At 45.7% G+C, this 26,935-nt stretch overlaps 2 protein-coding genes across 2 annotated transcripts; both read left to right on the top strand.

Moving 5' to 3' along the window:
• The first annotated feature begins 2,690 nt into the window (after positions 1-2,690).
• On the top strand, positions 2,691-12,977 carry tp53inp1 (tumor protein p53 inducible nuclear protein 1). The gene is given in 5 exon segments (XM_041943371.1): positions 2,691-2,895; positions 6,743-6,946; positions 6,949-7,122; positions 10,508-11,030; positions 11,126-12,977. Coding segments are annotated over 4 exon segments (969 nt in total). The 5' UTR covers positions 2,691-2,895; positions 6,743-6,897; the 3' UTR covers positions 11,349-12,977.
• A 6,030-nt stretch (positions 12,978-19,007) lies between these two features.
• Positions 19,008-25,333, top strand: ccne2 (cyclin E2). Its single transcript, XM_041941846.1, has 12 exons — positions 19,008-19,052; positions 20,657-20,695; positions 21,088-21,169; positions 21,304-21,357; positions 22,157-22,299; positions 22,557-22,692; positions 22,803-22,949; positions 23,127-23,222; positions 23,326-23,460; positions 23,552-23,663; positions 23,862-24,019; positions 24,137-25,333. Exons 2-12 carry the CDS (start codon positions 20,682-20,684, stop codon positions 24,245-24,247), a joined length of 1,188 nt encoding a protein of 395 aa, XP_041797780.1. The 5' UTR covers positions 19,008-19,052; positions 20,657-20,681; the 3' UTR covers positions 24,248-25,333.
• Positions 25,334-26,935: the final 1,602 nt, after the last annotated feature.

The following is a 26,935-nucleotide window of genomic DNA, read 5'->3' as shown; positions in this document are numbered from 1 at the left end:
TCGTCAGATGGATGGATACCTGCCAACATGTCGAGCAGCAGCAGCAGTTTGTGCTCTACATTTTAGCAGCTTCAGTCTGCAGGATCTGAGGATCTGGACGCCGGGAGGTCAAAGGTCACAGCGCGCAGATGATCCCACAACAGCAGCAAACTTTGAAATGAAGAGTGGATCATTTTTCTCCAGTTTCAGTTGGCGAGCGCTGAATAAAAACTGCATCTTTAGTGTTTGACTGGAGAACATCTTTAAAGCTCAAGATCTTCACAGCTGAATGATTAAGAACATCTTGGAGGTCTTTCCAGTCTGAGGACAGAGAACATATTCAGGGCTCGAGATGGCATCGATCTGTGCAGCCTCTGTCTTCCTGCAGGCCAGTGGGAGGGGGAGGCTGGGCTGCCTGATGTCCCCCAAGGGGTCTGTCGAACCCGAATATCTGCTCTTAGCCTCATCCGGCATGGGGGTGATCCTGTGAGGAACCTCATAACTTATTTCAGCCACTTTTACCTTCAGCTTGTCATTTCAGCTTTAAAACAATTCAACAAACTAAAGCTGTCGATAGATGTGGTGAATATTTCTGTTTGTAGTGTCGCAGAATAAAAGTACAAAGTAGCATAAAACTGAAATACTCAAGTAAAGCCCAAATAACCCAAACTGGACTTAAATGGCATATTTGAGTAAATGCACGAACTCATTTTTTTTATATATATATATTTTATTTATACGTTTTCAGTTTCATAAACACACAAGAACACAACCCAACAACAAGGGAACCTTTCCGCCCTCCCAAAGGGAGGCAGACAAAAGACAAAAAGTAAAAGAAAAAAAAAATCAAAATAAATAATAAATACATAAAACCAAACCAAAAACTTGCTCTCCAAGGATATAAAAACATAACAGTTAGCAAAACAATCAGCACCAAATTGGCTGAGCTAAATATCTGAGACATTTTTATACATAAATACAGTACATGTACACTGGTTATAGTCAGATTCATATCCACAAAACAGGTGCTTCAGTTAGTTTTGGATAATTAAAATAGAAAAGGTTGCCACATTTTGTCAAATTCTGCAGAGTTGTAGGAGGTATTATGCCAGGGTCTCGCCATGTTTTGAAATAAGGGACATCTTCATTTTTCCAAAGGGATAATATGTTCCTTTTTGCAACAACCATGCCATATTGTATTGTCTTTCGTTGTAAGAGGGGTAGAGATACTAGATACTGGGTTCTGCACAAAATATCAGTGTATGGGTCTGGTGGGATGTCACAGTTGTAAACATCAGAAAAGCATTTAAAAATGTCTGACCAGAATTTGTTTAGCTTTGGGCAAAACCAGAAGAGGTGGCCTAAGGTGCCCTCTGCATGCACGAACTCATTTGACCTGTCTGTAAATTGTGTTGGTTTATTAGACTTCAGTCCGCTTCCCGTGCAGCGCTGCTCAAACTGAGAGGTGGCTGGTTGTGAGGCTGCGTGTCGGTGCCACACTGTATTCTGCCGGCATGCCTCCCCATTTGTTCTCATGCCAGGAGCGAGATGAGACGACGGATATCGGTTTCATGCAGGCGTATTAAGTATGGAGCTGCAGCCAGCAGGCTAACCTGGCTCTGCTCAAAGTTCAGAAATACACGAACATGCTGCATCTTTATTCCATCTGAGCAAACAGAAATGTGAGGGGAAAAGTGGTGCTTCTGTGGAAAGTCGTGGCCTGTGACTTCTCACAGGCCACGTCTGTCTTCCCTTAAACGTTCCTTTGATGCTGTAGCTGCTTACAGTGATGTGAAAACTACAAACACGGCAGAAATAATTCAATTAAATATAACAAATTCATATCTGCCGTTCAGACAGGCTGCATGCTAACCATGCTAGCCACACAGAGCTAATAGGTAGCACCTGATTGCCTTGTTAGCTGTTTTACTACAAGATTATAGTGTAGTTCCACTCTTTGCTCATCTGGTTGCCAGATTCTGTGAAACATTTCTGTAAATTAAAGTCAGCGGGCGGCTTCAGGATATGAAATGACATTGCAGTGCTGCTGTGTTGATTCACTTTGCTTCCTCTACAGTTTGAGACAAATCCAGCAACGCTTTCACTTCATCCAGAGGTCAGAAACATGATTATGCAGATAAAAATATGATGTTTTTCATGTGCTTATTGTTTTCAGCAGCTGAGCTTTATTACATAACTATGTTTGAACGATGTCCTTGTGAGTCACAAGTTAAATGAAGACAGTAATAAAATTCAGCTCTGACCAAAGGTGATCTGGAAAGATCCACTCACTGTTTTCTCTGGCTGTGATTATTTTATGACCCCATTATGGCACTTTACAGCTGTTTAATTGTGTCTCTGCTGAACGTTGGCATTCTTCGGGTGTGTGGATAGCTAGAAAACAGGAAACCCTGAAGCCTGACCCGGATGTTAGTCTGCTTATGTAACGTGAGAGCGTAATGTGCCTGTTTCAGGGGGAAAACGCAGATTTAGTGGTGTTATTCCTCCCAAACCCTCAGCGCTCTGCCCAGTCATGTCCTTTTCAGGAAGGGGACGCGGAGTCACGTGGGTTAGTGACAGCTCGTAACGCCCCGTGTGATTGGCCGAGCCGCTCCAGGGCCGTCCCCTCCGATAGGCTGTCCTTGGCGACGTCACGCCGATCAGCTGTTGGAGCTCCACAACAACAACAAAAGAAGGATCAGTCTGGGGACTGAGGAGGAAACAGACTGAAGGAAAAAACGGCTGAACCACACTGTGACTCCCGATGTACAGTCCCTGAAAAAACGTTTTTTATATTTTATTTCTTCCGCGAAGAAACCTTAAGTTTTTATATTGTTCGAAAAGTAACGCATCTACCTCAGTTTTAAGGATTTTAATCACGATTTGAACCGTTTACATCTTGTCTCTCCGCCGCAGGTGAGTTCTTTGTTGTCCTCTCGGTGAACGTTAACGGCTCCTGTGCCTCATATTCTGATGCTAATCATCTTTTTCATCCACATTACAGCGGAGACACGCTGATCTTTAAGAAACAGACGAACATTAAGACGTTACGCGACGTTTGTGATCGTTTACGATGGTTTTTATTCGTCTTACTCTGCGGTGCTAGCTTAATCTTGCTAGGCTGTTGATGTTAGCTGCAGCTGTATTCGCTCTGCAAAACTTCCATGTTTGTTTTCTCGACTTGACTACAAGAAGTTCCCAGTTTGTTATGGGAAGTATTTTCAGAACATATTTCGGGAGATAAAAGTTGAACAGCCAAGCGGTCCTGCCCAGCCGGTGTAGAATTACAGCCTCCTCCCCTTCTCTGGTGTGACCGACACATAGGCTGCTGCTCCAGATTATTGGACCAGTTTGTCTTTTTTGTCCCCCCGGCTGGTCGCTAAATCACATTGGCTCTGAAATAGTCTGCCGATTAGTCTGATAGACCACAGACGTGAAAATGAATCGACAGCCATTGTGGTGCTTTGTCATTTATCAAGTAAAAATGCTAAACACTCCCTGTTTTTACCTTTTTGTAAATGAGGACTTGCAGATTTTCTCAACACCATTTGACAGTCAACGATGATGGTTTTGGACTGTTGGTCGAACAAAACAGGAAATCTGAAGGAAGTTATTATTGACATTTTCAGGATTTTCTCCTGCTTTTGTTTGGCTTCCCAGATTTGACAATTCACTGCTCCTCCCTGTTTTATATGTGTTTATTGTCTTTGAGTTTTGGACTGTTGACTCTTGAGAAAACAAGACATTTGAAGACATTTGGATCTGAGAACATAACACATGATATTTTTTTTATTTGAGACATCTTTTTTTATCACGGATATTTAAGTTGATTTATCGGATATTTTATTGGAAAAATACGATGTAAATCAGTCCAACCCCACTCGATATGTTATTGAATTTTACTGTCACGTAGCTCTGCTTTTGCTTTAGTAGCCCGTATATACGATGTTGTTACCCAACCACAAGATAATGTGGGTTTTATCCTCCTCTTCATCCCAGATTATGGGACCTCCGCTGCGGTTTGTGTGTAATCCTGCAGTCTACACACTGTATTAATTCAGACTGAAGGACTGGACGCATCGTCTGCCTCTCCGCCTGTTTTACTCTGGTGTGAATAAATTATGCGTCTGTGATGAAGTCGATGCATTAATTGCGGTGTCGGTCAACACAAAGCAGCAGCTATGACCCGTTTCACGACACGAACCGCCCATAAAACAAACTCAAATGATCTTTTCTTTGTCTCTTGAGATCATGATGATAATCTGAAAACATTCATATTTAGTATTTGCGTCTAACATGTCGTGAGAGGGTGGAGGAGGGTGGATAGTGGAGGAGGAACAGGTGCAGCAGATTATCAGCTTGCTGTTGTGACCGTCAGTTAAAACCTTTGTTTTCTGTCTCTCGCTCTTTGCAGAGGCCGACTTCGGCTTTTGTTCTCTAACAGAGGAGCGATCTGTGTTGTTTGTGTCTACGTGTAAAGAATATGACAACAGAGAAATACGAGCTGCCGCCCGAGGAATTAAACGCACCACAGCCGGCATCATTCGTTTGTAAGATTGTGCGCGTTCAAAAAAAATCCGACATTTGGGCATCCGACAGACAAAGTCGACAAGAATCCGACATAACTAGTCGTACCCTGCGTTCATCCAGTTTGTATTTTAGTAAAAAATAATCCTGTTACCCTCCTGGTGGTGATTATTTTAGCTAGCTCACATTTTAAAGGCACAATGTGTGATTCAAACCTGCCAAAATGAAAAACGCAGCACTGAAATCTGAAGTCACTCCAGATTCAACTAACAAAACTGTTAAAACACAACTGTACATTTTTATGTTTTGTGTTGTTATCGCTCTTATTGTAAGCAAAGGTGTGTCTTTATAATGTTGAAAATACCTGAATAAGACCTTATACGTATACGTCATATCTGTTACTGTACCTTATTTAGTTGTGCAAAGTTACTGAACCTGCTGTTCCAATACTTTGTGTAACCTAGCAATCGTTTAAGGCCTTATCCTAGAGCAAATAAAACACCTAAAAAAAAAACCAACCTAAAACAGCATGAATGCACATACACAATGCTGCATTTGTATGAATTTCTATCAATTTATCATATCACATTATGATGACAGTGTTTATTGAGCTTTCCATCCAAAAGAATTGTGTGTACCAACTTATTACTTAGTCAAAAATACAGATATAATAATAATTTATAATAAGTGTTTTTTCCCTCAGCAGTGTCTGCAGAGTTTCTTGTCTGACTGCTCCACCAATCAGAGAGTTGTATGTAGCCTGAGAGTCAGAGCATAATAAAAATACCACCAATCATTCGCTGCTCGTCATCAAGCTTTCTGCTGTGAGCGCAGTTCACACTGAATGCAACCTAGATGAGAATATTAACTTCTGTTATCTGACAGTTAGAGGACGCTGTTTAAAGAGCGGTTAGTGAGCAAATCAACTGAAACTGTAAAAGTAGGATTTGAAGAGTGAGGGGGGGGGGGCATTGCCGACTTGTGCCAGAGGAAGCCTCCTTCCCTTCCCCTTCATACGGCAGCTGCAGCGAGACAGCAACACTGATCACTTCTTATTCTGTCTGCTAATACTTTCCCAGCATGAAAGACTGTAGTGAGGCCAGCAGAGCGGCTGCCAGCCAGCTGTGTGTGTGTGTGTGTGTGTGTGTGTGTGTGTGTGTGTGTGTGTGTGTGTGTGTGTGTGTGTGTGTGTGTGTGTGTGTGTGTGTGTGTGTGTGTGTGTGTGTGCATCCTCTGAACACAGCACGCCTCTTTATTTACTGCTGAACGAAACACAGACAGGACAGCATCTCTGTGCTCGCCTCCATCGGCTTAATAACCGAGGAAACTGCAGCTGCTGCTCGCCTCCATCGCGTCTGACAGGAAATTAATCCTGCCTGACTTTACAGCCTCGTAAGAGCTCACGAGCCTGTTTGTGTGCGTGTGCATGCGTGTGCGTGTCTGTGTGTGTGTGTTTAGCCTTTATATGACCAGATTGGCCATAAAAAGGAAGGAGAGCAGAAAAGATCATTAGCTCTGAGTGTTACAGAGCCGGTTGGTCAGATTCTCCTGCAGCATTGAGTGTTTGCAGTGTTTACAGTATGTGGGGGTGTTGGTTGACGAGGTTACCGGTAATAATAATCATGATAATTACTTGGCCGGCTGCAGAGATTCACTGTCTGACCCACATTCTGTTCTGGAACAAAAACTTCTCACACACGGCAAATTCACGACTTTGCGATGAATAACGCTGCTGAGTCAGTTTATCATCGGCTGAATCTGCAGCTTCACTTTTCGCTACCTGCTCTGCAGCAGACGCAGTCAGAGACGAGCTGGCGAACGTAGCGTAGCATTTAGCAGCTAAAGAGGTTTTCCGTCGGTAGAGAGCAGAAACGGAGCTAAAACAGACAGGAACAGTTGGTCCTGTCGTGTCTGCTGCGTGTGGAAACAGGCAGCTGGTTGTTTACAAGTTTGCCATGATTATATTAGAAGGTGATAATATGTTCAACGTTGTGTTTTCTGCTTGTTTTGCTGCCCCCAAGTGGCCAAAACCTTAATGAATACAGGTTGAAGTTAAGAAATGAGGACTTGAGTCTGACTTGGATGAACTGTCATGAGACTGGACTCCCTGAGAACGCGACTCATGCTTTGAAACTAGACTTTCTTTAAACTCAGTTGACCTGAGACTCGGAAGAGCAGCTCTGGTTTGAGTTTTGTTGGATCCTGTCGGTTCAGTTTCTTTCTTTTCTCCTCTCAGGGCTCGTTTTGTACTTTTGCACTCATCGAGACGACCCCGACGCCGAGCGATGTCCAGCCTGCGTCCGCTGGCCCTCAGATGATCCATGACCACACCTTATTGATGCACTTTAGCACCTTTCCGGAGCCTTCTCGCCGCCGTGAACCCTGCAGCTGATGACCAAAGTGTGCGGCACGCCTCCCCGCCGTCGCCCCGAGCCACGCGCCACCCTGAGCCCCTCCCGCAGCCTCGCGCCCCCGCAGGACGTCCAGGGATGTTCCAGAGGTTCGCCAGCGCTCTGTTTGGGGACGATGTGGAGGAGCTGAGTCGATGCAGCAGACCCGGAGACAGCAAAGAGGAAGAGGAGGAGGACGAAGACTGGATCCTGGTCAACTACCTGGGTAGGTCTCATGAGAATATAATATGAAGGTAACCTGGTTAACATGTGAGGAAGTTCATTTGAAAAACCAGGAAATTACACAAGTTATATAAGAACTTTTTTTTTTTGCCATTTTTAAAAGAATTAATGTCTTAAACAATTTATTGATTATCAAAATGTTTTTGGATGAATCAGCTGATCAGTTAATTGTTTCAGCTGCTCAGCAGATAATAAATCCAGAGTCCTCCTTCCCCTCCGTCAGGTTAACTCCTCCTATCAACTGAACCAGTAATCAGCATGCTTTAGTTTAACGAACACGCTGCAGGCAAATCCTGTAACCACACACGCAGCCTCAGATAATATCAGTCCATGACACGAACCGCACAAAGCAAAGAGTAAATACACGCTCTGACAGTTATGATCCAGCTCACGTGTTCGTGCACAGACGACTCAGTCAGACTCGCCGCAGCTGTTGGGAAACATTTTTGAGACAAACCTCAGATGGATCCGAACGCTTGTTTAGCTAATTTCAGCCGTCAGATGGTGCGTTCTCCCGCTTCGGCGCCGTAAATCAAATAAAGTCTGGATGCAGCTCGTCTTCGGGGTGCAGCTGCAGATGAAGATACTGAAGACGCACCAGAATCACAGCACGAAAGTGTCTGAATATTTTAGAGAAAGAACAGAAATATGACATAAAAATCTTAAATTCACCTGAACTTCACACACAAAATCATGTAAATGTGTCTCTAACAAGTCAAATGAGTCAAATGCGGCTGCTGATGAAGACCATGAGTTCAGCTGAAGCTCCATGAAAAGCTAGTAAGCAGACCTTGAGTTGAGATGATGCACAGATGCAGAAAGATACCGTTAAACTTTAGACTGTTTGAGTGGCAGCCGAGCATCTGAGAGCAAAAAAAGACCCCAGTCAAAACAGACGCGACCCCCCCCCCAGCGAGGTTCAAGCCACACACACACACACACACACACACACACACACACACACACACACACTGTACACAGAAACGTGACCCACTGTGTGGATCCAGATGGCTCTGAGTGAAGCTCAGCAGCGCTCTGGTTTGGCTCCGTTCACCCGCCGCCGGTCTCGACTCGACTCGACCGTCTCCGATTCCACAGCCGTGTGAATATTTCAGGCGGGAGGGGGGAGAAACAGAGGCCGGCTGGGTGGGGGCGGGGGGGGCGGCGCGGCAGGGTGCCATCAGGCAGTTTATGGTAGTCAACCTGTAAACAGGTCAAACAAAAGAGGAACCAGAAGAGGTAAAAATAGACGGTGCTGGAGCTGGAGTTCCCGTTCTGGGCCCGTGGACATGTATGGGCACAGAGACGCCTCTGACACCCCCCAGCTAAACACACTCCATCACACACCTGGACAGCGTGTTGTGTTTCTCTGAGGTGCATCATAAAGTTACAGCCTGCTCATGAGCTGAGAACGAGTGTTCAGGCTGTTTCAGAGCAGAGGAAGAAGAGTTCTGAGGTGGTTTGTGGACGTCTGAAGGTCTAAAGGTGAACGTCCTCGAGGACAAGTCAGGTCTATTCATGTAGCTCACAGTGTCAGCTCACACACAACAGATATGACCCAAATAAAGCATGAATTTCATGCACCATCCTGATCGTGGTCCGGATGATCAGGTCTCAGATCTTCAGCTGCTGCTTCAAACTGAAACACTGACGTCCCATTTCTTTCACCAAAAGCTCACAGTTAGGAACATCATCATGAAAACCTAAAACTAATGACTAACATCACAGTGTTATAGTTTAATACACACACATATTCACATCACGTTTCTAATCTCATCTCTAAGCAGCTGTCGATTTGTTAAACCTGGAAGTTCGTGGTTGTTGATGTGTCTGCAGTCAAACGTGTGGTCACGTTCATGCTCCTGTTGTCTTCCTCGTTTTGATGCGACCTTAAAGGTCATATTCACTGCGTCTGTGCAGCCATGTTGCAAACATCTGCATGCAGCCCATAGCGTTTGACCGTGCAGCTGCACGGTGTGACCATGCTTGGCTCTGTTTTCGACTGTTTTTAAAGGTGATCGGGTGAAAGCAGCTGTTTGTGTGGACTCTGAGCCTTTGTGTTTTATAGAGGAAACCGTCGCGTGGAAGGTCAGCCGGTTCGTTCGTAATCCCCGACGACCTCATTAACCCAGCGCGCTGCCTGCCAAAGTCTCCAACACTGCTGCTGCTCACTAACAACAGAGCTTCACTCCCGCGGACGCCTGCAGCCTCCGCAGGAAGAGCTCAGCTGCCGGCGCGCTCGGGCGGCGAGGGCTGTCCCCTCGCTGAGAGGATAAAGTGTGCAGATCAGCTGCCGGGTGCTGAGTCAGCACTCTGAAGCCTCTCCGGCCTGTTGTGGGTAAACAAGGATTCCTCTGTGGACTCCTGGGAGTCAGAGTCAGTTCATGCCACAGTGTTCAGACCACATGTGGAAATGAATTCCAGACTCTGGCTGACGTGCACGGAGACAAACAGAGCAAAATGTACAAACAGCGAGGGCACAGAGGGCCAGGAGGAGCACCTGATGAAGGTGATGAGCTCCTGCAGTTCGCTGCTGCAGCTGTGTGAGTTTCAGCAGAGAAAAGTTCGTATTTACAGGCTTCCTCGCGGCGCAGCTCCTTAAACAGAACTGAAATCAAACAGACGTCTGCTCAGTCGACACAGAGTTATTTTTAGTTTCCAGTCTGCCAGCTTGAGATCGTGTTGCCGCTCCACCTCATAACTTCCTGTGTCTCTGTGAGTCATCAGAAGCTGATGGATCAAAACCAAGAGGCTGACTCTCAGACCCCGCCACGCCTCCTGGTTCGCACTGCGTGATGTGTAGCAGTGCAGGATGTCGGCACGTTTACCGTGCGTGATGATTTTATGTGCTTTAAACAGCGCGGCGGTTGTATCTGCAGCTCGCTGCAGGGATCAGGTGGTCGTGAGCAGGTCCGCCGGCTCTGTCGGCGAGCGGCAGGTTAGCAGCACTCGGGCGAGTTTGCAGACAGAAACATGCAACGTGTGGGTTGTGGTTTCAGTTGAACATGTGATGCTGAGCTGTCAGGCCGCCCGCCTGCAGCTCTGTGCCTGCTCAGCATCAAAACAATGATTGTTTACATGCGACAGCTGCACTGCTGCACAGACAGGCCACAGTGCCACCTGCTGGCAGAGGGAAGACATTACACTGAGTGTCATTTATATCTGTGCAACATCAATTTTCCCCCTGTGCTGCTGTGACACTGCAGAGTCCAGCCACAAAATGCAGGCACACAGAACTGAAACGCTGCGTACAGTGAAACCACTAACTGTGATTTAAATGAATTAAATTCATAAAACATGTCCTGGGGGGTGAAAAACCTCCTGATTATGGATCAAAGCAGTGATTCCGGCTGTTTCTGTCCCTGCAGCTGAAACCTGCTCCGGTCAGTGTGGCGACGGCCGCTCTGGATCCGCTGTCGGTCCTGAGGAGGAGGAAGAGGAGGAGGAAGACCTGGTGATGATCCCCTCCCCCATGGCCAGCCCCCCAATCCGCTACGCCTCCTGCACCTCCCTCAACTCCACAGCTGACACCGACCCGGACGGCGGGGCGGAGGAGGATGACGAGGACAACGAGGACGAAGAGGAGAGTGGGTTCCTCCGTCTTGACGTCGGCTCTCTGGAGGAGAGCTGGTTCGTCACCCCCCCGCCCTGCTTCACCGGCCGTGGCAGCCAGCCCGTCCTCCTGGAGACCAGCCCTCTGGAGAACCTGCTGATCGAGCACCCCAGCATGTCCGTCTACGCCCACCACAGCCCCCCCAGACTGACCCTCGACCAGCTGCCCCGCTCCCTCGACCTGGAACTGGGCTTGTTGCCTGGAAATATGGCCTCCGCCCCGGCAGCCTCAGGTGGGAAGGAGAAGGGCAGACGTGCTCTGGATGGCCCCCGCCACAGGTAAACTCAATCCACCATTCGATGCGTTTCCTGTCTGACAGAGAAAACGTGACTCCCTCTCACAGCTCTGTTTCTGTCTCTGCTGCCCCCTGCAGGCCGGAGGTGGCCGTCGTCCAGCGTCGCTCCAGCCTCCACTCCGCCTGCTACGCCGCGGCGCTCTCCGCCCGCAGCGGCCTCCTGCAGCAGCGGTCGGGTAACGTCGCCCAACGCACCCAACCGCTGTCCCGCAACGCCCTGCGACGCCTCAACCTGCTGCGCCCCCCGAAGGCCAGCACCATGCACCTGCACCAGCCCAGCCAGAGACACCTCAACTTCTGAGGTTGTCCTGACGACATCACCTTCATCATCATCATCATCATCATCAACCTCGATCCTGTAAGCAGGGGGGAAACTAACATTGGCCACACGCTCTTCTGTTTTCTTCTTCTCTTATCGAGAAATCAACACCAGCAACGAATCGATGTTCATCATCAGCCAGCAGTTACACCTGTCCTGAAATCTGATTGGACGGTGAAATAGGGAAATTGGCTGATTTTTGTTATTTTATCAGCTCACGTGGCCAGTGGGTGAAAGGTTACTCATTGTCCCTCCTCTTCCTCATCCATCCTTCCTCCTTCGTGTTGATGCTGAGAAGAAGGAGTGTGAAAAGAAAAGGTCATCACATGTCGCCCACCCTCTCCTCCTCCTCCTCCTCCACCTGTCATCCATCCACCAGTTTGTGTCCAATCGCAGAGAAGAAGAGTTGTCACGGCGACGTCCTCTTCTTCTCCTCCTCTTTCTCTTCTCTTCTTGTTCTGTATGGACAACTTAATGTGTAGAATCAATGCTGTAGGTCACTTTATTCAGCGGCAGGTTCACGGCGAGGCAGGATGCCAAGATGATGTCACAGTGATGTCATGGCAGGGTCGTGCAGGCTCTCCGCTGTCTGGCTACGTTTTGGGCAGCTTGACGGGACATCGGGAGACGTTTCCGATCGTGAACGCGTGCTGTGCAGCATCCAGTCGGTGCGGGGGTGTTGTGGCTGTTAGGAAGCTGGAAGTTGACGGTTAGTTAGGAAGCAGGGAGTCAAAGTGGCCCAGAGACAAAACTTTAAAGGAAACATCCCTCAAATAATCTGACGCTTTTCTAATCTGTAATGTGTAGTAGTCTGTAGTGTCTACACATGAAAGTGAGTTCCCATGTTTCCCAGAATGCCTTTTGACAGCCGCCACACGAGAACAGATCAATTAAAGGGACGTTCAGTAGTGAATCTCCTCCTTATGAGCAGTTCTACTGTCTGTGGAAACAGTCCTATGGTGTCCTTCTAGAGGAGCTGGGAGACTCTCATGTAAAGATTATATCAGGTTGCATTATGGGAAATGTAGGATCCATTTTTAGTCAGGATTTCTCAGCCGTTCTTTTTGAAGTCTGCCGTCAGCTCCACAGTTTAATGGAAGCGCAGAACTAAATTTACTTCACATCCATTGACGTTGAAGTTGTACACGAGTCGGGCGGGAACACGCTGCGAACTGGAGGGCGGAGCCACCGAAAACTGAGATTCACGCCTGACTCTGGCCAAACGTGCACCGTGGCTGCTCCGTCTTTAAGTGGGTCTCCTGCTCGTTTGAGTTTCTCTGCTTCCTTTGTGATGGACGGCCGCAGTTCTAGAAAGAATCCTTCGCTCCCTCGTTCTGAGGCTCCGTGACGTTTGACCGGATAGAAAGAAAACCGCTCCTGACTGCAGAACGCAGCAGTTCCACAGATTTAACATTCTGATGGAAGCTCTCTCGACTTTCCTACCTTGAAGTCTGATTCCGTCTCGTTCGCGTCCCGCAGCGTTGCCTTTTCGCGAACACGACCGCTCGTCTTTGCTCGTCCTGTCCCGCCGGCTGAACCTGCCTCTGACTCTGTAATTCAGTACTTTTCACAATATTTTTTTGAAAAAAAAAAAGAAAAGGAAAAAGACAGTAAAAATGACTGGGTTAAATATCACTAAACGCCTTGTTTTAACGGTAGCTTTGAGATGAATAGAAATGTAAGAAAAATGTATTTAAAAAAAACTTCCAAAATATTTTTTGAAAAGAAAAAAAGAACTTACATATCAGTATGAAGTTGGTATATATGCGTCTACGGTTTCTTGCTTAGGTATGTGTGGTCATGTTAGTGTGCAATCTGTTGCATGGTTGTAGAGTTTCGTTAGCGTGACGACGGCGGGAAAAAAGAAAATGGAAAAAGATTTTTTTTCTTTGTTTGTTCTTAAATGAATCTGCAGTCCACTTCTCAGGGTCACAACCAATCACCTTTACTCTTTAGGAAAATGCAGATTTACTTGACGGCTGATGATTCTTCGTGCGTGCTGGGACTTTTCCAGCTCCGTCCCGGTGAGCTTTCCCTCGTGAAAATGTTTGTGAGAAATAACCGACTCCTCGCTGGGTCGATCCTGGTCCGGGACTGTGAAAATGAACTCGACTGTTGGAAATCCATCGAGATGGAGAGAAACTGTTGGTGTTTTTCAGCGATGTTTATATTTTTTGATCAAGTGTTCCTAACCTGGTTTTAGAAACGTTCTTTGCTTTTTAACTCTTCTATTTTCCACGTTAACTTAGTTACATTTTGCTAAACTGTTAAAATATTTAAACCAAAAAAGTAGCAGCGGTCTTCACTCTTTCTCTCGTTTGTAATACTGATGTTCTTTTACTTGTCGTTGAGCTCTGAAGCGTTCGCTAGCAGCTCGGCCTCAGTGCTCCGCTGCAGGACAAACGAAGCTTTCCATCTGACAGTGACTGAATCCTCTGGATCCTTCTGCCAGGAAAAGAAAATGCTAGAATGACAAATAAGTCATTATTGTTATTATTTACTAATTATGACTCATATTTAATCATTGTTACTCACCGTGACGACTTCTCATCCCTTAACGGTGACATTACAGGCTGAACGTTTGACTCTCTCAGCTCTGTATCTGTACATGTTTATCAGATCGTGAAGCTCGGTGACGATGAGTCCCGGTGATGGAGACTCTTTGCAGTGTGGATCCTGACTCTCCAGTCAAATCTGGCTTCGGTTTGTCACGCGCACGTGTTGATGCGACGTTAGCATTATTAGGAAAGCACTAACAAACCTTTTGTTAGGCGTCCGTACGGTTTGCTGTAAATAATCGTATATCGCTAGTTGAGTGGTTCTCTCTGGTGTATTTAAGCTTTTCTATTATTTCCGGAGCGTCTCTTTCAGCTGTCGAGCTTTGCAGTCGTGGATGATGTTATTTTGTGTTACTTGGATGTTTTTTAAAAGGCAAACTTAAAGACAGAAGGGATCGGAGGAGTCCGTCTCCTCCTGCTGTCAGGAGCCTTAACTGTTCTGTTCTCAGTTCATCTCTTCATCATCAAACTAACAGGGATTTGTAATGTTTTTGTTCAATGCCTTGAAATTTGTGGATCACGTGCCTTCCAGGTTGAAATGTTGTAATGACAATGCATCGATGAAGAACTTGAACTCCCTTTTTTTTTACGTCCCGAGTGGACATAATCAATAAAAACACACAAACAGACATCAGAAACCAACTATGCACCACTCGGAGGAAGCTGGTTCACCCTCGCCACCGCCCGCCCGCCCAGTGTACGGCCTCGATAAAGACTCAACAAACCAGACAGAATGATGTAGCAAACCTCTTTTCTCCTTGTTTGGTTTTAAAAGAAAAAAGTGTGAAGAATATTTTGTGGCATTTTTATTTTTCACCAAGTGTTAGATGGTTTTTTTTTGTGTAGTTTACTGGAATAATACAGCACTTTGCCAAAAAGAAAAAAAAGGTGTAGGAATTTTATGGTTAACTTTTTATTTATCAACATAACTGGTCTCCTTCTTTGTGTTTTGGATGTGTGACAGATCAATTCACTCTGTTCCAATGTCAAAAAATGCTAATTAAAAAGTGGGGTCATCTGTTTTCAGACTGTAATAGTTCATACATGTGATCTCTTATTAGCCGATAATAAATGTTTTCATACGCAGCTCCTCTGTCCGTCTGTCTGTTCAGTCTTTGTTCAGTCTGAACTCACCGTCTTCTTGTTAGCTTTTAGTGGAGCTTCTCATGGCCTTCATCAGTGAATCATCACTTAGCCTAAATATCACACTTGTGGTTGTAGATAGATAGATAGATAGATAGACTTTATTTATCCCAAGCTGGGAAATTGCAGTGCAGCAGCAGCATTACACACAGTGAAATAAGTGAAAAATTCTGAAATAAGACTATAAAGAGCAAACTATACATAATAAAATATCAAAATAGCAGCAGTAAAAAGATTATATACATAGTAATAAAATAGCAAAATAGTAAACAGTAGTAATAAAAAGTATTGCACAAAAAAGAATATCTACAGCAAATGGCAGTGTGTAGAAAATAAAGTGTACCGAGACTGTAAGCATAACGAAAGTGAAAATTTGTGAAATAGGACTAAAAAGAGCAAACTATACAGAATAAAATATCAAAATAACAAGCAGTAAAAAATTATATACATAATAATAAAATATCAAAAGCAAACAGTCGTGGTAAGAAGTATTGTATTATTATTATTATCTTCAGCTGTTATTGTACAGTGTAATGGCATGTGGCAGGACAGATTTCCTGTATCTGTCCCTTGGACAGCGGAGCTGCAGCAGCCTGTGGGAGAAGGTGCTCCGCTGTCTGTCCACTGTGTGATGGAGAGGGTGCTGATCATTGTCCATGATGGATAGCAGTTTATTCAGCGTCCTCCTCTCCACCACAGTCTCCAAAGACTCAAGTCTGAGTCCAAGTACAGAGCCAGCCTTCTTGATGATCTTATCAAGTCTGTTGGTGTCGCTGGCTCTGATGCTGCTGCCCCAACAAACAACAGCAGAGAAGATGGTGCTGGAGACCACAGACTGGTAGAAGATCTCCAACATGTTGCTGCACACGTTGAAGGATCTCAGTTTCCTCAGGAAGTAGAGTCTGCTCATCCCCTTCTTGTACACAGTCTCTGTGTTGGATTTCCAGTCCAGTCTGTTGTCAATCACCACTCCGAGGTATTTGTAGTCCTCCACCTCCTCCACCACCTCCCCTTTGATCCGTAGTGGCTGTGAAGCGTCTTCTTCCTCCTGAAGTCGATCACCATCTCTCTGGTTTTGCTGATCAGCCTCAGGTGGTTTTGTTTGGACCACTCATACATACAGCGGCTTGAAAACGTATTCATACCCCTTGAACTTTTCCACATTTTGTCACGTTCCGACCACAAACAAATATATTTTATTGGCATTTTATGTGAAAGACCAACACAAAGCGGCACACAGTTGTGAAGCAGAAAGAAAATTATACATGATTTTAATTTTTTTTTTCACAATTAAAAACTGAAATGTGTGGCGTGCAAAAGTATTCAGCCCCCTTTTCTCTGAGTGCAACCAGTTGCCTTCAGAAGTTGCCTGATGATTGCTGAATGATCAAATGTGACCTAATGAGTCCACCTGTGTGGACTCATTAGGTCAGAGGTTTGTTAAGAGGATGTTGGTCAGCAAACAGCTTCATGAAGTCCAAGGAACACAGCAGACAGGTCAGGGATGAGTTGTGGAGAAGTTTGAAGCAGGGTTAGGTTATAAAAAGATTTCCCAAGCTTTGAACATCTCATGGTGCACTGTTCAATCCACCATCCAGAAATGGAAAGAGTATGGCCCAACTGCAAACCTACCAAGACATGGCCGTCCACCTAAACTTACAGTCCGAACAAGGAGAGCAGTGATCAGAGATGCAGCCAAGAGGGCCTCTGCTAACTCTGGAGGAGCTGCAGAGATCCACGGCTCAGGTGGGCGAATCTGTCCACAGGACAGCTATTAGTCAAGCATTACACAAATCAGGCCTTTATGGAAGAGTGGCAAGAAGAAAGCCATTGTTGACAGACAGCCATAAGAAGTCTTGTTTGCAGTTTGCCAGAAGCCATGTGGGGGGAAAAACATGTGGAAGAAGGTGCTCTGGTCAGATGAGACCAAAGTTGGACTTTTTGCCCTAAATGCAAAACATCACTCTGAACACACCTTCCCCTCTGTCAAACATGGTGGTGCCAGCATCATGTTGAGGAGGAGGTTCACCTTCAAGCAGGACAACGACCCTAAACATAAAGCCAGAGCTACGATGGGATGGTTTAAAACAAAACATAATCATGTGTTAGAATGGCTCAGTCAATGTCCAGACCAGAATCCAATCGAGAATCTGTGGCAAGATCTGAAAACTGCTGCTCACAGTCTCTAGATGTGCGAAGCTGGTAGAGACATACCCCAAAAGACTTGCAGCTGTAATCGCAGTGAGAGGCGTTTCCACCAAGTTTTGACACAGGGGGGGGCTGAATACTTTTGCATGCCAGTTTTTTATTTGTGAAAAAAATAAAAAAACATGTATTATTTTCTTTCTGCTTCACAATTGTGTGCCACTTTGTGTTGGTCTTTCACATAAAATGCCGATAAAATATACTTATGTTTGTGGTTGGAACGTGACAAAATGTGGAAAAGTTCAAGGGTATGAGTACTTTTTCAAGCTACTGTATATCATCAGGTTTAGTTCAGGTTTCAGGCTCCATGTTGCAGCACTTCATGGAGAAATATTGGACCTTTGACTCGTCTACATTTATTTTCATCACTTACTTTCCAGATTAAAGTTTTAAAAACCTTTAAGGAGCATCTAACATATGTAGCACTGATATAGAGTCAATTAAGCCAACCGGTAGTACATAAAGGAGGTACAATTAGTTGCACCACTCAATGCTTCATTTTGGGTCTGATAATGCGTACTTTTACACACAAGAAAAAACATCACTGTCCAAATGCTTAAATTTCCAATCTGTAATGAACAGTATACTGTACAAAACCCTGCAACAAGAAACTACACATCAAACAAGAAGAACACAGTATTCAGTTGTGCTGGAAAAAGCACTGAGGACCTTCTCTTATGTAAAAGTTGTAATAGTAAAATATAAAAATACCTGATATGCTATAAGTTAAAGTTCTACACCCAAAAATTTGCTAAGGAAAAAGTACTTAAATATCATCATCAAAATGTACTTAAAATGTCAAAAGAAAAGTAGTGTATCATTGTAAACTGTTGAATTATTATTCATGATGTGTTAACAGCATTTTAAAATATTTTGTAGTTGGTTGAGGTGAAGCTAATATTAAGTATATGGTGCATATGAGATTTTACATACAAATGTGCACTGCATTTGTATGTAAAATCTTAATCCTTAAACTAAATGTAGTAAAAAGAACAGTGTTTACCTTGTGATGTGGAGGGGAGATATTACAGTAACTAAACGTGGAAATATAAGTACCTCAAAATTGTACACAGAAGAGTACGCGAGTAAATGTAATTAGTTACTTCGCACCGCCGGATGTTAGATAGATAGTCCTTTATGTACATGAAGCTAAATAAAGCCACATGTCAGCAGTAGTTTCTTCACGTCAGGACTCACCGGCTGTTTGACAGTAGCTCCATGTGCGCTTCTGTTTACATTCTGCGATGGTTGCACGCGGCAATCGCTCCTCGTGCTCTCATTGGCTTGACGTCACGGAGCCACCTCCTACAGGCGGGACTCCTACGCGGAAGCTGTTTCGATGCCGCGAAGAAAACGTTAAATAACTCCATGAAGTATAAGAATTGCCGTAATTTTCCGATGTGAGACGGTTTCTGTGCGTCTGCCGAGTCGTTAAAGTTTAACCGGAACGTACGGAAAACGGTGTTTACGTTAAAAAACCTTCCTGCGATACGCTGTCCGTTAGAAATGAATGTAGGCTCGGGTTAAACACGGTAAATAGCCAGTTTAATCGCGCAGTGGTGCTTCTAATAACATACCACAGCCAAGAAAAGGGTAAAATAAGCCCGTTTAAACTATTCGGCGTTGTTCGTTTGTCAGAATCTCAGTTCAGATTTGAACATTTAGCGCGTTTCTGGGAACCGGGAACGAGCATGCGCAGTGGGGAGCGGCAGGCATACGCGGATATAAGGATTGGCGCCGGCGCCACAGCTGATGCATTCATTCATTCAACACTGAGGAGGTAAGACCACCGAGCCGGACAGAACATTTATACTGATATATGTGCTTTTATGACATGTTTCCACTGTCAGTACCTTCCTGGAGTTTGAATCGTGCATTTTGATCTTCAACGTCCGTTTTCCCTGCGCAGTTTTGTGCTAAGTGGATTTAAATCTGGACGAGCGAGGGTCTGCAGCCATATCTTTGTTTTTAACTTGTATTTGTCCATATTTGAAGGGGTTTCCACTATTGGCGGCATCTGCTTTAGCTCGTTTGGATCTCATATTTGATCCTGTAGGTGTGTTTGGCTTTCAGAGGAGTTTATTTGTACAAACTCTGGCGCTGTTCTTGTAACTTTAAAACTCCGAGGAGTGTTTTTTTAGTTGCTTTTTGCTCCGTTTCCCGTTTTCTTAAAACAAACACGTATTCAGCTGTTTGCATGCTAAAGCTGTGCAACATCGGCTCATCTGCATATCTAGGTTAACGTTAACTTAGCTGGTTATTGTTGACCTCGTTAGCAGCTGCCGGGCTAAGCTTGCTAGTTGCTGTAGCTCCCCTGCACAGCTCACCCTCGCAGTGGTCTCGGTTTACCCGAATTTAATGCCGCTTAACGCTCTTGGAAAAGGTTTGTATTTAGACATCTGGTTCAGACGATTTCATTCCAGCAGCTGAGAGAAGTTTAAAGTCGATATGGTCGATCTTTAGCGGTCCTTTCCACTAGTTTTCCCCCGCTGACTCGGAGGAGGTTTCGGGGAGGCAGGGCTCAAATCCTCCCGCTTTTGCGCTGCGGAAATTGGCGCGTCTTTGAGTTTGAATCCTCAAATAAAGTTAATATTTTGGCCTTTTCGTGCATTTAAACTACGCCAGGGCTGTCTGAAGAAGTGTGCTTCTTCGCTGAATACGAGAAATTGGCATTGAAATGCGGTATTTTGGAGCTTTTTTTGTTTGAAATCGAGGGAACAGCCAGCCCCCCTCCTTTGGCTGGAGTTTCCACACTAGCTTACAGAGCTTCTCTGGCTAGTTTGGCTCTTTAATGTCTCACAGTTACATCATTTTTAACCGTTTTCGACTAATAATGGTTATCACGGTCTCTACATGTGGCGCTTTAGCTTTCTTAGTCGACTTTTATAGTTTTGTCGAGCTACTTTTGCTCTTTATTGGTGGTTACGAGCTAACTCTTATCTGTTATCACAGGCTAACCACATCTTACACCAAGTTCAAAATGAGCCTTATGAAATGTGATTTTCTCTTGTTTTGGGGTCCTGCGGTTCTGAGGGCCCTCTGTGGCTCCTCCAGGACTTCACAGGAGCCAGGCTGGCTCTTTGCAGCATTGTTGGGTCATCTTACTTGGCTCTGGCCTGTTCCAGGCTCATGCAGCCTCCCCAGGGTAGCACACCAGGCACCTCTACCATGTTGTGTGCTGTGATTATTGGGGCCCAGAGGCTCCACATCAAGGTCCCAGGACTCTCCAAGAGGTCATGAAATTGCTCCATAAGAGCTGAATTAATATTTAAAACCCCTCATTCCTCATCCTATCTGTGATCCATCTGTAGGTTTGTGTTTCTCTGGCTATAATGTTATTATCGATGCATCTATATCTCACCTGTTTCCTCTTTGTCTTTGCAGCAGAGCCATAAATTCACTCGACACCATGTCCAGACGCAGGTGAGCATCTGTCAGTGTGTTCAGACTGTGGTCTACAGGAGGCCTTGTTGGAGAGAGGCATGGCCCCCTTCGCTCCAGCTTGAAAGGGCTTAAAACTATTATCACAATACTCATAAAGGACATTTTCTCATATCAGTAATTACAGGTGTATACGTGGCCACAGTTTTGTGGAATTAGTGGAATAATAAACATAAGAGCACGTTCTGATGAGTTATCCACCAGCTGGGGTCACGTTAGGAAACCAGAGACTTCCTGTGTGAAGTAAAGGCTGTCTGAACCTGAAGCCACAGGGTTTATTTATGAGTTGCTGCGTCACGTAAATGTCACAGATTTAATCACATCATAGTTTTCATCTGCAGGTACGATGCTCATTAATTTATTTTTAATTTCAGTGGTCGCATCACTTTGCAAGCCAGAGATTCAAACACACCTGAGCCGGCCGCCAGAGCCCCCCTCAAGAAGAGGAAGTCTGAGGTTTGTGTTTCTTGCTTGTATTATATCTTTCAGTTCAGTGTTTAAAGCCTTCAGCACTCAGGTTTACTCTGAGGCTTATCGTCCTGCTAGCTGTTAGCACACACTCACCTGTTTGTTTTGATTTTCTTCTCCAGCCTTCCAAGAAAAAACTCCAACCTGCTGCCAAGAAACAAAGCTATGAAATCCAGGTCGGTGTCCCCACGTCAGTCCCTCTGAGTGATCGTGTGTTTATGACTGATAAGGTTTGAGACCAGGACGTGTGTTTGTTACTAGTTTATTATCTGGTTGTGTCCCCACCCTTCCAGGGCGTCCTGCCCTGTTTTAAAACTGTGCTTTGAATAGCATCTATATTAATGAACAGCCTGTAATTTACAGTTAACCTTTTTGCCGGTATTCTAAACGTTGTGTCCTTTACTCAGAGCGTCCATTTTGTTTCAGCTGTTGTCACTAATTTGCCTGATTTGTTTTTAATTTTTCGTCGTATTTAACGCAGTTCTGTCTCGCCATCTTTTCTATGTACTGAACACTGAGCGTACTGAGCACCTCGAGCCAGTTATTCTATTAATTTGTGTTTCTATGATGAGGTCAGGCTGCAGGAGCATGTTAGAGTGACTCAGGAGTTTCTGCAGGACCCATGCAGTACCGCCTTCCACCACTAGTCGACCCCTGTTAGGGGAACATTGAGAAGTTTTCAGCATCAAGAAACTTTTATTCCTTGCACATTTAATTACAGTTAAACTTGAAGTGACATTCATTAAAATGCATCCAGCAACAAACAGTTGTTATAGTATGTATATAATATGGGGCCGTTACTGCAGCAGAGCAACAATCTGTAAACACACGTTCAGATTTCCAGGCGCATCTGTGGACAATAGAATAAGACTAAGTTATGTAGTAACATGAGTTTAATCCTTTTATCATCGTCCTGTCTGCTGACCATCCTGTCGAGCTCGCCGGTGGTCTGAACCATCTGTTCTCTGCTTTCAGAAGTGTTGGTCGGAAGATGGAGCGAGTCCGTGCGTCCTCATCGAAACCCCCCACAAAGAGCTGGAGCCTGCAGATTCATCCAGCTTCAAACAGTACAGATTCAAGAACCTCTTCATCAAGGCCTCCCCCATCCCTCGTCTCAGGTGTGTGTGTGTGTGTTTTACACCTCCGCCCGCTTTAATGTCCTCGCTCACCATGAATTCTTCCTTTGGTTGAGACTTGTGAGCTGATCCAGTTTCAGGGTGTTCACGCCTGCCTTTAACATGCGTCCTGGGTGATTGATCACATGTGGACAGCTGTAACACAGTGCAGTGAGATCAATCACTCAGAGCAGCAGCAGATGTTGCTCGGTGACTCGTCTCAGAGTTAAAGATGGTGAAACGTGCTGTTTGTCTTCCAGCTGGGCCAGCTCAGACGACGTGTGGATCAAGATGCTCAACAAGGAGCTGAAGTACGTCCACGACAAGAGTTACCTGCAGAGGCATCCCAAGCTGCAGCCCAAGATGAGAGCCATCCTGCTGGACTGGCTGTTCGAGGTCGGGGGCTGGTTGAAAAAACGTTTCCACGTGATTGTTTTTTTTTTTTTTTTTTTTTTTTTTAAGATGCAGAAAGTGTTAAATCAGCTGTTTAAACTGTGTTTGTGCAGGTGAGTGAGGTGTACAGCCTCCACCGGCAGACGGCCTACCTCGCTCAGGATTACTTCGACCGCTTCATGCTGACGGAGGAGGACGTCAGCAAAGAGCACCTGCAGCTGCTCGGAATCACGGCGCTCTTCATCGCCTCCAAGATAGAAGTGAGTCCCTCCTCCTCCTCCTCAAACACACCGACTGATATTCTGAAGTTTCCACGTGACACAAGCACAAGAAAAGGATTTATTCACGAGGTCACATCACGCCTCACTGAAGTCAGGACGAATGAAACGTTCCAGCTCGTTTTACTTTTATTCTGAAAAACTTTGTTCTCTCTTCAGGAAATCTACCCTCCGAAAATCTTTGAGTTCGCCTACGTCACAGATGGAGCCTGCGACATGTGGGACATCCAGAGCACGGAGCTTCACATGCTAAAGGTATCACACACACACACACACGCAGGATAAACCGTGTCAGGGTGAACCGTCACCGGGTGGATCCGTCCTCATGTGTTGACCTGCATGTCGGCGTCTCCCGCAGGCGTTGGACTGGAATCTGTGTCCCGAGACGCCCATCTCCTGGCTGAAGCTGTACGCTCAGGTCGAAGCCCAGACGGACGGAGAGAACTTCCTGGTGCCGCACTTCTCGCAGGAAACGTACATCCAGATCACGCAGGTACCTTCGCACCTGCGTCACAAACACACTCCACTGTTGGCGGCCGCTTCTCTGCGGCACGTCGTGCTGACCTTTGACCTGTGTGTCGCAGCTGCTCGACCTGTGCATGATGGACGTGGACTCGTTGGACTACAGCTACAGCGTTCTGGCTGCCGCTGCCTTCTGCCACTTCTCCACGTTTGACGTCGTCCATAAAGTTTCAGGTAAGTTTGATTTTCCCGCCTGAACGTCTCGGTTTAAACTTTTCGGCTGCACTTAACAAGAATCTTTTCTTTATAACGAATTAAATAAAGAGACTTTTATTCTGTCGCCAACATTTCTTTAATAAATTAGCGGTGAACTGTTAGTGAGCGTGTTAGCGGAGGTGGTTTTTCTTAATGTGTGTGTGTGTGTGTGTTCAGGCCTGACGTGGGACAGCGTGGCGCCGTGTGTTCGGTGGATGACTCCCTTCATGGACACGCTGCGATCTGAAGCCACGCCTCAACTGAAGGACTTCCCCAAAGTCAAATCTGACGACAGACACAACATCCAGACACACGTGTCGTACCTGGACCTGCTGGTGAGCGCGCACGCACGCACGCACACACACACACACACACAGTCCAGTTTAGCGTCCAGCAGCTGCTCAGAATAGATTTCAGCTCTTTGAGACTCACGTTTAACTTTCGTCCTGCAGAGAAAAGCTCAGAATCGGCAGATCCACCTCCCCGAACATCAGATGTCGCCCGTCCCCGCGGGAGCCATCCTGACTCCGCCCAGCAGCACAGAGAAACCAGCCAATCCCTGAACAGGACTCAGCCAGCGAGACACGCTCCCCCTCCGGTCTGACCCGCCGCGACGGCCGACCCGTCAGACCACACCAGCTCCTCGCCGAGCCGACTTCATGTAGCACAGTTTTTGTTTTGTTTTCTAACACTAAGTCGGGACGCTGATGTCCGTCCGTCTTTTTATTCGTTTGGTTTTAGAAAACTGCAGGAAATGCAGCTTTTAGGCCAATTTTCAATTCACAGGTTAACGACTCTGAGTCGTTTGCGCGGCAGCGGGGGGGCTCGCAGACTCGCCTGCGGGGGCGGCAGAGGTGGCGTCGAGACGCTGACGGGGAGGCCATGTTTTGTTTTTATCCGGGGGGGTTTCCACTGGTGCTACTCTTGAAATCGCGGCTCGCATGCTTTCAGATGGTGCTTCAGTCAGATTCTCAGGAAACTGGAAACGAGGAAGAGCTCATTTCCCACATCGATGAAATTAAAGTGTTTGAATTATTCTCTCCTAAAAGCCGCCAGTGTGAACTTTAGATGAACAAACGATTCTCAACGTGAGCCATAGGAAGAGTTTTATTTCTGCGGGACGTCCCGGAACCTGCAGGTGTTTGAACGCACCTGGCCTGTTCCTGTGGATCAATAATTCCCTTTTTTTATTATTATAGCTGCAACCTGGTTGCACGGTCTTGTTACATTCCTGGAAAACTTGAGTTGCAATGAAAAAAAACTGCCAACGACTGTGCAAAGTTTTCATTTTTCAGTGCTTGTATTTATTGATGAGCCTTCGTGTGTTTTAAAACGTGTTGATATGTAAAAACAAAATGTTCCAGTGATGAATGAGCTCCGTGTGATCACTGCCAAAGGCCAAGCTATTTAGGACTTAGCTCTGTGACACCTGTTGTTGAATTGCCTGTCCTCTTCGTGCCTTTTTAAATAAAGATTAACTGTACGGCTACTTAATTTAAGCTAGAACGAGCCAAAAGGCTGCTGAGAGATGAAACAACCTGTGACTGTAAACCTGAATCCTCCACAGCTCAACGAAACTCTGCAGTGAACGACGATGAACCGGCGTGTTCACGAATGTATGTCTGTAAATAGAGCAATTCACAAATGTAAGTTTCTAAATAATAAATGACATGAAATGAGTTTGTTCTGTGTGACTGATTACTAATAATGAAGCAAGAGATGGGAGAAATACTAAAAATTAGAGGTTTCAGGCTCCAGACTTGCAGGTGAGGTGTTCTGGCCAATCAGCAACAGGCGCCGTTCGAGCTCGCGCACATGACGAGGAGAGAAGTTAAAGGGACAGTTTTTCTGACATGCTGACGCGTCACTCTGAAGAAAGAGAGGCGCTAACGTCATCACCACCTCCACCTGAAACAGCTGCCGAGTCTCTACAGGCTGACAGAATGCTGAAATGCATTCTGGGTAATGAGGCTTTAAATGCAGGAGAAGCTTTCAGAGCTTCTGCAGCTTCTCCTCACGTGGGTGAATGAAGTGTGTTTGTGGATCTTACGGCTCTGCGAGTTTCCACACGGCGGCGACGCCGACACACACGGCAGATCTCAGGTCAGTGTGACGTTCACAGTTTCAACAGCTGGAGAGAAAACAAAGACGAGTTCCTGCATGAGGAAGAAAAACAGTCACGTGTTAATGAGGAGAAACACACACACACACAAACACACACACGAAGAGAGAGAGAGAAAGACACACACACACACACAGACAGACACGCACAAAGAGAAACAGACAGACACACACAAATATAAACACACACACACACGCAGAGAGAGAGAGAGACACACACACACACACACACTAAGAGCCTGAACAGTGACTGTGGCATTCACTCAGTGTTTGGTGGGTGGCTGTGTAAAAGTGTGTGTGTGTGTGTGTGTGTGTGTGTGTGTGTGACATATATAGGGTACAGACAGAGTCCACCCCCCCCTTTAAGAAACTCCTGTAGAGTGAGTGTATTGTGTCGGCCTGGGAAAGCGTGGCCTCACACACACACACACAGACAGACACGCACACACACACACACACACACACATCAACTAAGACACAATTTAATGGGACACAGTACTAGTACTACCACGTACTAGTACTAAGTACATTGTATTGTACTTTGAGGTACTTGTACTTTCCGTTCCATTTTTGTGCAACTTCACTCTTCTACATTTCAGAGATTTTTTGCAGTACTTTTACTTTCGAGTATTTGAAATTGGTATTTCTAGCTTTAAGTATCTGAATATTTCTTCCAGTACTGTGTGGACCCCAGATCACAGTACAATCACTGTGAAAGTGCAGTTTATAGAGGTGAAAGAGACACATTCAGACACACTGGGGCCTCCTGTTATAGAGGTCAACGACAATACGAGCTGCTGCAACCCCCCCCCCCCCCCCCCCCACACACACACACCTTCATTCTCTGAAACAATGCAAACCCTTCATGTGGACTTCATGTCCACTCTGTCTGTGTCTCAGGGATGGTGGGGCAGGGGGGCGGGGGGGTGGGGTGGGGTGGGTGGGTCAGAGGTCCCAGCAGACTCAGAGACATGAACGATGCGTTTGAGGCCACGTTCACACTGCAGCTCTGACACACACACAGAATAAGCAGGAAAAATCACAATGATGAAGAATTTATACAGACGGACTCAGACTGTCACTGCTGGGCTGATGGGAAGGGAGACAAACTGATGCTGGAGTAGATTTGG

This window comes from Chelmon rostratus, chromosome 8 (genome assembly GCF_017976325.1).
Source record: "Chelmon rostratus isolate fCheRos1 chromosome 8, fCheRos1.pri, whole genome shotgun sequence".
NCBI lineage: Eukaryota > Metazoa > Chordata > Actinopteri > Chaetodontiformes > Chaetodontidae > Chelmon > Chelmon rostratus.
Note: the sequence above shows the minus strand (reverse complement) of the source record. Positions and strands in the feature narration are given on the sequence as shown.